This window comes from Rhododendron vialii, chromosome 4a (assembly GCF_030253575.1).
Source record: "Rhododendron vialii isolate Sample 1 chromosome 4a, ASM3025357v1".
NCBI lineage: Eukaryota > Viridiplantae > Streptophyta > Magnoliopsida > Ericales > Ericaceae > Rhododendron > Rhododendron vialii.
In genome coordinates, this window is record NC_080560.1 from 33,600,655 (window position 1) to 33,611,323 (window position 10,669).

At 39.9% G+C, this 10,669-nt stretch overlaps 1 protein-coding gene across 1 annotated transcript in view; it reads left to right on the plus strand.

Annotated features, from left to right (window-relative positions):
- Positions 1-10,330, plus strand: part of LOC131324813 (uncharacterized) — a 31,116-nt gene extending 20,786 nt beyond the window's left edge. The window contains exons 11-18 of the mRNA XM_058356947.1: positions 299-461; positions 605-742; positions 1,661-1,783; positions 1,872-1,970; positions 2,749-2,838; positions 2,938-3,019; positions 9,443-9,573; positions 9,844-10,330. Coding sequence (XP_058212930.1) covers positions 299-461; positions 605-742; positions 1,661-1,783; positions 1,872-1,970; positions 2,749-2,838; positions 2,938-3,019; positions 9,443-9,573; positions 9,844-9,975 — 958 coding nt within the window. The 3' untranslated portion in view covers positions 9,976-10,330. The remainder of the gene's footprint in view (positions 1-298; positions 462-604; positions 743-1,660; positions 1,784-1,871; positions 1,971-2,748; positions 2,839-2,937; positions 3,020-9,442; positions 9,574-9,843) is intronic.
- The last annotated feature ends 339 nt before the right edge of the window (positions 10,331-10,669 follow it).

Sequence of the window (10,669 nt, forward strand, 5' to 3'; positions counted from 1 at the left end):
ATTTGAACTATTGTAAAAACAATGTGTGGTATTATGGTCACTAACGCCTCCATTCTGTAAAGAAAGTTCACCCGGAATTTTATATGATTGTGTGACATGTACCATGCACATCTGTGAAGGCCTTTGCTAAGTTTGATAATTGGTCTAGATATGTTAGCCTGTAAAATACCATGTTTTAGTTGGGTTACTGATGCAATTTGAATCATGGATAGTGATGTGGGATCCTTCCTATGGAGCATTTATTCTTGAATATGCGCTCATGGGTTATATTCATGCGACCAATGTTTTTGGCTTGCAGGGACAATTTGCAGTTGTTAAGGCAACGTTATTATTATGCCACCTGGAAAGCAGATGGAACACGATATATGATGCTAATCACAATGGATGGTTGTTTCTTGATCGATAGAAATTTTAATTTCCGAAGGGTTCAGATGAGATTTCCTTGCAAAAGCACTAATGATGTACGTGATAGTCTGCTTTAGTTCTTGGGAAAAGAAAATTATACTTTGCTTTCATGGAAATTTGTTGCTTTAAAACCTCTTCAGTTGTATTCTCAGCTATGATGACCTGCAATCTGACGTAATTTTCTGATTTTTCCTGCAAGGCTTTAGCTGAGAAGACTCACCACTATACATTACTTGATGGGGAGATGGTAATTGATACTTTGCCAGACTCACAGAAACAGGAAAGAAGATACCTGATCTACGATATGATGGCAATTAATCAAGTCTCCATCGTTGAGGTTAGAAAACCAAGAACCTGCTCCTAGAACCTGCTCCTAAATGGACCCAATCAAGGATCCAACGATGCTTTACAAGTCGTATTGCTGTAGTTACCTAACTAAGTTTCTTTCTGATGAGGCTCTGGTGGGTAGGTGATGCCGGACGGCCGGCGAGATTGAACCCACAAGATAAAGGAAAAGAAGCCAAAGAAAAGAAAACCCTAATTCTTTACTCAATCTTTATTCTCAATATCAAAAGTACCTTATGAAGGTAACAAGCCTAGTATTTATAGGCTAGTCACAATGTTTCCAAATTTGAAATAAACATGTTTCCAAAATAAAAATAAGCAATAAATTCCTAGATAACATATTCTCTTCCTAAAATTAAAATAAATCAAAGACCAATAGTTATTGATTCTTTCTTCCATGCCTCTTGTACGCGCGGGTGATCTGGGTCTTATGCGATCCCCATCAATAGGCCGATCAGAGAGAGGTGGAAGCCCTAGTGCGCTTTAACTTTGACAATCACTGCCGTTAATTGTGTGTCCATTTGCATTCATTATGACATAATGTACTGGCAAAATGTTACTCTTTTTGCTGACATTGAAAATGAAGGTGGGTCATATGTGAAAGTGTGAGATGATATACTGGCTAACTTGTCAGAGAGAAAACCGGCTCTAATTTAATATTTATCACGGTGGAAGCCATCGTTGACTGGCAATTTGTAGACCATGATTGTTGAGTTGGAGAATTTTTCAAAAGCTTTGTGCATGCTCTTTCCGTGGTCGTTCAAATTTTGGAAGATTTGTTAGAAGAAAACTAAAACCATTTCTGGGAATTATTATTATATTTTTAGGATTATTGGTTTAAGAGGATCTTCCTCTTCGATTCTTCTACTGTTCTGGTTGGTAACTCTGTGATAACTGCAAATATTTGCAGCGGCCCTTTTATGAAAGGTGGAAAATGCTGGAGAAAGAAGTGATTGATCCACGGAACTATGAACGACAACATGTATACCAGAGTAGAAATCCATATTATAGATATGATTTAGAACCGTTTAGGGTATGTTCTGAAGTCTCAGATAATTAGCTACAACCAATTTGATTTCTCAATTGCGACTCGTTACTGATTTGCTTGAGAAGTTTATCAGGTGAGGAGGAAGGATTTTTGGTTGCTCTCTACTGTTACCAAACTTTTGAAGGAGTTCATTCCAAAGCTTTCACATGAAGCAGATGGTCTCATTTTTCAGGTGCTGAAAATTTATGTTGCATACATGAATAAACTTTCCAAATATATTAGTTTTTATTGGAAGGAACCAAGTTGGGGCTTATGGGGGCCATGGCCCTTGCGTTGTTTCGGTTTTTTTTATTATTTTAAATTTCGATATTAATATTAGTTGTTTTCCGTTTGTTAAGAACACCTAGATATTGTATTTTGTATAGGATGTTATCTAAACGTTTAAATGCTTTAAGAATGTGTTCGTTTTGGGTCCCAAACCCAATCTCTCTCTGTGCATGGTCTCCCATAAGTTTTTTCTTCAATTATTAATCTCATTTATCTTTCTATCTCTCTCCACTCATTATCCAAAAAACCTCCATCAAAACCTAAACGAAACAAACTATTAGATTACCAAACCTTGAAATTTCAAATTTTATTGTTCATAGTTCGGCCCCCGCGTCTACGAAATTCTGGTTCCGTCCCTAGGTCTATGCATCTGCTCCACCATGAAGTCTGAGGTTCCGTGTTGGTGGACCTTATTTATTTAACAAAGTTTCTGTTTGCGTACAAAATGTGTTGTCAATGCAATGATTCCTTTGAGGGTCTCAGTAGTGAGTGATTGAACTGAATATGTAACTTGGATATGCTGCTGCTCTCGGCTGGTATTCGGGTCTTAGATTTTCTAAGAAGCTTGTTTGGTTATGGGGGTGTGTTTTGTCTATGTAGTGCAAACCTATATAGTTCTGGGAACACATCTTTGGTTTACTCATTACGCTTTTTCTCAGCAACCAAGTACTTTTGTGTTTCAGGGCTGGGATGATCCTTATGTTCCCCGAACACATGAGGGCCTCTTGAAGTGGAAATATGCTAATATGAACTCGGTTGATTTTCTATTCGAGGTTGCCCACTCAACCTCTTAGAACGACATCTTTTAGTAGCCTATTTATCCCAATTTCCTTCCACTACAATTCACTGTCTATGCCTGCTTCTATCAACAGATGGTTGATGATCGCCAGCTACTTTTTTTGCATGAACGAGGAAAGAAGAAGCTAATGGAAGGGAATAGGGTTGTTTTTAATGGTTGGTATTTGGTGGACTTCTTCTCTATTTGATATGTGTGTGTACACATACATACATACATACACACACTATTTGATATGCGTGCGTGCATACATACATACATATGAATATATTTATACATATAGTACATCTATTAGGCGCATTTCCGGGGACACAAGTTTTGACACAAATTATAAACTACCTTGTGTGGGACCCATTTTGGAGTCCCATGCAAATGATCGGAGTCGTTATAAACAAATTTTTTTAAAACATGTTATCAAGAGTTCCCGTTAAAAATCAACTCATTCGGATATTGGTAGGGGCTTGTCCCTAAATTTGATAGGATAATAACTAAATGAATCGATCAAGCCCTTACCGATATCCGAATGAGTTGATTTTTTATGGGAACTCTTAAAAACTTGTTTTAGACTAATTAACCGGCTCTGATTATTACTGTGGGGCTCTGTTTATAGTTTGTGTCGAAACTTGTGTCCCCGGAACCGCCCCCATGTGTGTGTGTGTGTGTGTGTGTGTGTGTGTGTGTTAACCTTGTTTCGTGTGAACAAAAGACCTGCATTTAGCACTGTTACACTGTTGGAAATTTTGAATTGGAGAAAATTTCTTATAACTTTTTGTTGCTTTTCTAATAGTATACAAATATGCGTTCTTTACTTGTCTTGGTAGAAGAGTACAACCAAAGAATAGTCCAGTTAAAATAAATTTGAAATTTAATTGAGTTCAGTTGCTGTAGAAGATTGCACTTCTCAGCGATGTTGCTTGAGAATCAGTCTTAGGAGCTGGAGGCTCTTGTTGATTGAGAAAGAGAAAAGTGTTTTTAGGGTGTTAATCAACCCTAACACAAGAGAGCTTTATTTATATTATGTGAGCTAATTACATTACGTAACCAACCAATGTGTGACTAAGTCTAAACTCTTATTCTAACACTCCCCCTCAAGCTGGAGAATATAGCTGGAGAATATATATCACAAAATCCCAGCTTGTTACATAATAACTCTAAACGTGGTTTAAATAACGGTTTGGTGAAAGATATCTGCTAACTGAGCTCCTGTAGACAAGAAAGGGGTAGCCAACACGCCACTATCTATCTTCTCCCGAACAATATGACAATCTACTTCAATATGTTTGGTTCTCTCATGAAATACCGGATTCGAAGCGATATGTATTGCTGCCTGATTATCACAATACATAGGAATAGGTAATTGTACGCCAAACCCCAACTCCTCGAGCAAAGCTTTCAACCATACAACCTCGCATGTAGTATGAGCCATGGCACGATATTCTGCTTCAGCACTGGACCGAGCAACAACAGTTTGTTTCTTGCTCTTCCAGGTAACTAGATTTCCACCAACAAAAGTACAGTATCCAGTTGTTGACCGTCTATTTGGTGGTGATCCTGCCCAATCAGCATCGGTAAAGGCCTCAACACGCAAATGACCATTTGAACAATAGAATAGACCACGTCCAGGATTAGCCTTAAGATACTTCACAACACGAAGACAAGCTTCCCAATGGGGAAGACGAGGGGCTGACATGAACTGACTTATCATACTGACAGCAAATGAGATATCAGGCCTTGTATTGGTGAGATAATTCAATTTGCCTACCAAGCGACAATAACGGTCTGGATGAGGAAATATCTCCCCCTGATCAACACACAGTTTGACGTTTGGATCCATAGGAATCTCCACAGGTTTTGCTCCCAATAAACCAGTCTCTTCTAGAATATCCAGCGTATACTTTCTTTGGGATAGACTAATCCCCTTCTTGGATCTTGCTACCGCAATACCCAAGAAATATCGCAGTTTACCCAAATCTTTGGTGTGGAACTGACGTTGTAGAAAGTGTTTTAGCTCATCAATACCTTTCTGATCATCCCCAGTAATAATGATATCATCCACATACACAATCAACACTACTTTTCCCCGATCGGACTGAATAGAAAAGACCGAATGATCAGATGAGAGCGACGCATACCAAACTGCAACACAGCGTCACTAAACCTGCCAAACCAAGCGCGAGGTGACTGCTTAAGACCATAAAGAGCTTTGCGAAGGTGACACACCTGAGAACGCTCCCCTTGAGCAACAAATCCAGGAGGTTGCTCCATATATACCTCCTCGAGCATATCACCATGTAGAAACGCATTCTTGACATCCAACTGGAATAAGGGCCAACCAAGATTAGCGGCCATAGAAATAAGAACCCGAACATAGGTAATTTTGGCCACCGGAGAGAGTCTCTGCATAATCAACGCCATACGTCTGGGTATAGCCTTTAGCCACAAGACGGGCCTTCTACCGTTCGACTGTGCCATCCGGATTATACTTTACTGTAAATACCCACCGACATCCAACGGGAGACTTCCCTGGCGGAAGAGGAACCAAGTCCCAAGTGCCATTATCATGAAGAGCAGACATCTCAACCTTCATAGCTGTCCGCCACTCAGAAATAGATAAGGCCTCCTGAACAGTGTTAGGAACAGAAATGGACAAAACAGAAGTTGTAAAAGCACGAAGAGACGGAGACAGATGATCATAGGAAACAAACCGAGCAATAGGATGAGAAGTGCAAGACCGAATACCTTTACGAAGAGCGATAGGAGGTGATGGTGGTGGTGGTGATGGAGGAACCGGATCTTGGGACGGAGGAGGTGCAGTGGTGGCACCGGTGGGGCTATTAATACATGTTGCCGACGAACATATACCTGCATGGGTGGCATAGGAATAGGAGAAACATCTACAGGAATAGGAGAAACATCTACAGGAATAACATACTCAGATTCAGAAAGAACATACTTAGACTCAGGTGTACCCGAGAAGAAAGGCAATGACTCATTAAAGGTGACATCAGCACACACAAAGTGACGACGAAGAGAGGGTGAGTAACACTTATACCCTTTTTGAGTGCGTGAATAACCAAGAAAGACACACCGGATCGACCGGGGGTCAAGTTGTCTCGGTCAGGATCAAGCGCATGAACATAACATGTGCACCCGAATACCCGAGGGGGTAATGAGTGGAGAGGGCGACTAGGAAATAAAACTTGGTGAGGTATCTGACTACTAAGAACAGTGGAGGGCATACGGTTAATCAAGTAACAGGCTGTAAGAACAGCATCACTCCAATAAGATTTAGGGACCTGCATCTGTATTAACATGGCACGCATAATCTCAGATATGTGTTTGATCTTACGTTCAGCAACCCCATTTTGTTGTGGAGTTCGAGCGCAAGAAGACTAATGAAGTATCCCATGATCATCAAAAAAGCGAGAAAGAGCATTATGAAAATATTCGCGTGCATTATCTGAACGAAGTATACGAATGCAAGTATCAAACTGAGTCTTTATATCGTTATAAAATGTCTTAAAAACAGAAGACAATTCTAATCTCGTTTTCATAAGATAAAGATATGTAACACGAGAGAAATCGTCTACAAAAATAACATAATACTGAAAACCAGCGATAGTGGGAACATGAATAGGACCCCAAATATCCGAATGGACTAATTGAAAAGGACGTGACACACGACGCTCAATCCTAGGATAAAAAGACACTCGACGGTGTTTACTAAACTCACAGACCTCACATTGCAAATCCTTAATATTGCTACATGATGGAACTAGACGCTTCAAATTTGAAAGAGAAGGATGACCCAGACGACAATGTTGTTGATATGGTGATATTGATGACCGAAGGGCAGCAGACGTAGGATAGATGTCATCGACAAAGTAATCTCCTCTGCAAACATTTTACCGTATAATGACTAGGCAACTATCAATAAGAATCAACAAAAAATAACTAATTAAGAACCAATACTCAACCAACAGCGTCAACAACCAACTAAGTACCAAACACGACAGATCCGGAACATCGCCAACATATACCAACTTATGCAAGTGATTATACTATCCACGTCAAAACAACAACCCATAAACCATAGACTATATCAATCCGACAAGAACCAGGCATAGAAACACTTTACCGAAGTGAGGAAACCGTCACAAAAGTTATGAACTGAGAACCAGAAAGACACAGGTCACTGTAAAGCCACAAATAGGTCATCAAAACACTTGTAGCAGGCAGACTGATGTCCGACGATGTTCGGTGATGCTGGGTGGTAGACAAGAAGACTTTTCGAACACCAACAGAGACTGATTTCCATTGGGTAAGGACTTGTAATGATTTTCGAGCATTGGGTAAGGGATTTTAATGATTTTTGAGCACCAACGGAGACTGGTTCAGTAATTTCGAGGGATTTCAAGGGTTTTTGGGGTCATAGGACTACAGATCTGGCACAGACAAGGGTCGCTGGAGTCGGGCGAGAGTCGCCGGAGGGTCACCAGTGGCCGGCGATGGCCGGCGATGGTCGCCGTTGACTGGGCGACGGCCGGCGAGGGTCGCCAGTGACTGGGTTTGGGTTCTGAGATGTAAAGATGACGGATGTAAAGATGACGGATTTGTGGCTAGGGTTTGCAGAAAACACTGTTCACGGCTGCGTGGTTACTGTTCACGGCTGCTAGAGTGGTGGGTGATGATGTTAGGTTAGGGTTATGCTCTATGGTGGGTTACGCTTTGATACCATGTAGATTGAGAAAGAGAAAAGTGTTTTTAGGGTGTTAATCAACCCTAACACAAGAGAGCTTTATTTATATTATATGTGAGAGCTAATTACATAACGTAACCAACCAATGTGGGACTAAGTCTAAACTCTTATTCTAACAGCTCTAATAAGATAGCTCTCTTCCATTAGATTTTGTTCATTAACTCAGAAGTCCGCCCGTGGCATATGGTGCCAATAGCCTCTAGTTTTTCCTAGTTTCTTGAATGTGGTGTTGCTGCCGACAAAAAATAATGTTGGAATAACTGCAATTAGTTGACTTATTGACATATTTGTTTTTTTGTCCGGGTTCCGTCTTTCATTCTATCTTGCTGGCTGTATCACGAGGAATCAAGGGAAGGCCTTTTGATGGATTTGGACTCTTTGATGGATTTGGACTCTTAACAAATTAGTGTGGATACTGTTGATAAGCCTGGGAGGAGGGTTTTCTGGTTTCTTCTGGTTGGAAGGGCTCGTTTTTCATTTACACAACTCGAGTTTGCTGATGATACGATTTGTTGACTTGTTCTTGTTTCTTTCACGATACGCTGGGTGTTTCTGAGGGATGTTGTAGGTGTGCTGTGCAAGGTAGTGGGTTAGGGTCGGGAAGAAAGGCCATAAGGCTTGGTTGTTGGCTTCTCTTTGTTTGGTGTGGATGCTTCAACTGGAACACAATAGGAGGTCTTTTCAGGGTATTTATGCTTTGTTTGGATTGCTTTTTGAAAAAAATTCTCAACTCAAAAAACACTCGTTACCCCTAATTCCAATCATTACTCACCCCTATCTCCAATATTTTCATTTCTCTCTATCTCTCTCCAATCATTACCTCTACTCTAATCATTACTCTCATTTCTTTCTCCACTCATAACCCTACAAAATTTCTCAAAAACTCATCCTAACACAACATTAGAGTCTTAGACTCTGTTGCACTAGTAGAATAACTCTTTCTTTGTACTTATACACTTGGGACATTGGTGTAGTTTCCCTAGCTTGGATCAAATTGCTAATTTTGTCGAGTCTTGCCACTTTGCCTCCTTGTGGACTTAAGTGTTTTTCATATTCCCCTCTTTTGGCCTTGCCTTTTAGTTGTTCGGTCATCAGCATCCCCTTGATTACTTTTTTAAAGCTAGGTTTCTTTGGAAATGCGTGGCCTGTGTAGTGTTGCGGGTTATTTTGTTGGAGAGGAATCCAAGAGTGTGTTATAATAGTTAATCAACAAACGTATAAATCCACCGCCGGTGTAAACATTTGTTTCCTCCAAATCAATTATATTGCGCCACGTTGCAAAACAATGGTTCCAATCAATAAAACATGCCGACGTGAAATATAATTGATTTGGAGGAAACAAATGTTTACACCGGCGGTGTAGAGAATTTAATCTCATATTGGAAATATGACTGGATTATCTTCCTTGTTGGCTCATCATGCGTACTTGCAGTGGGAGTTTCTTTTAAGATGATTGTAATTTTACTTGTAGTTCGTGGTTGAAACACGTTTGTAAAGCATTCCTAAAAGCATTTTAGGAATTATGTTCTGCACACCTGCTAATTTTAGGGGAAAGGAGCTCTTCCTTTTAGATGTCTGCCTGAATCTGATTTACAGTTCGGTTGCTTTGTTTATTTGATGACTTTTTTAGCAAAACCACTTCAGGACTTCAAAACCTACATTTACAATTAGGTTTGCAATATAATTTTTGGGATATTGATTCTATATGGATTATTTGGAGCTTGATCGCTTCATTTCCACAAGCATTCTTTTTTTTTTTGTTTGCCTTTAGGGTCTATTTTGTCAAATGTTTCCCTTGATTTATGTAGTTCCTGACTTGCAGATGATTCGGATCCGGCCTCGTACTCAGGGAAGATCATCGAGTGTTCTTGGGAAAAAGAGGAAAATGTATGGATCTGCATGCGAATCAGGGTAGATAAAGCAACTCCAAACGATTTCAATACCTACAAGAAGGTTTTTCCTCACTGCCATCAGTTTTTTTTTTTTATGTTGTGGAAAAATTAACACTTCAGCTTTATATACGAACATTAAACCAGAAAACATCCAAGTTAACTAGAGTTCCAACATAGAGGTTACAAAGTACAAACCAAAACTAAAAAGCCAAAAAGCAAAGAGAACATACTCATGGTTGTTCCTCATTGACCATTGCCATCGTGTTCTGGTCTGTTTCCTGAATGATTGTAGCAGTATTTGAACTGAATCAAGTGCTCTGGTTTGAAATAGGTGTTGCGAAGCATACGGGACAATATCACAGAGGAAGTATTGTTGACTGAGATTCATGAGATTATTCGGCTTCCCATGTATGCTGATAGGATACGTAGTGATAGCAAAGCAAATTCAGCACGACGTAGGTGAGGAGTGAAGAAGGAAGTCAAGAACAACCCCCAACGAGGTGTACCCTTTACTGCTTACGGCTGAAAGTAATCGCTCGATGTTTTTCCCATTTTTTTTTAATCTTGTCTAAAGTAGAGTATTTCAAAGGTATATTAGCGTGAAGGGTCACCGAGAGTAGCGTGTAATTAGCTACCTTTGACAATAGCCTCTTATCATTAACAGTCTTTGACATCGGGCCTGGGACTTGACTTTCTGATAGAACTAGGATCATAATGTACATTACCGTTGTCAAATTTTCCTTCTTTTACTTGGTTGTACATCCTGATTTGTATAATTTGTTTTGCTTACACATGAAGGTGTGAAAATTCCACCAAAACTGGACTTCGGCGATGTCTCTGTAGAATTCGGTTTGGTTCGGTTCCTTTCATTCGAAGACTAATTCTTGTAACCAAGAAAGTAGAAGGTTTTATACCTATTGGATCAATTTTATTCTTCATTCAGTTAGGTGTTAACATCTGCTATCAAGCGATGCTGCATACGGGTAACCTTTGTGAAGAGCGATTGGAAAGAAGTGAAAGGCAATAGGAGTGCTAGGGACAAAGAAAATTGGCAAAGAAAGGACGCTTAAAGTGTATATGAACGACTTAGATTCACTGTACAGTGCATCTGAGACATTCGTGTACACTTTAAGGGTATTTTCTTTGCCTATTTTCTT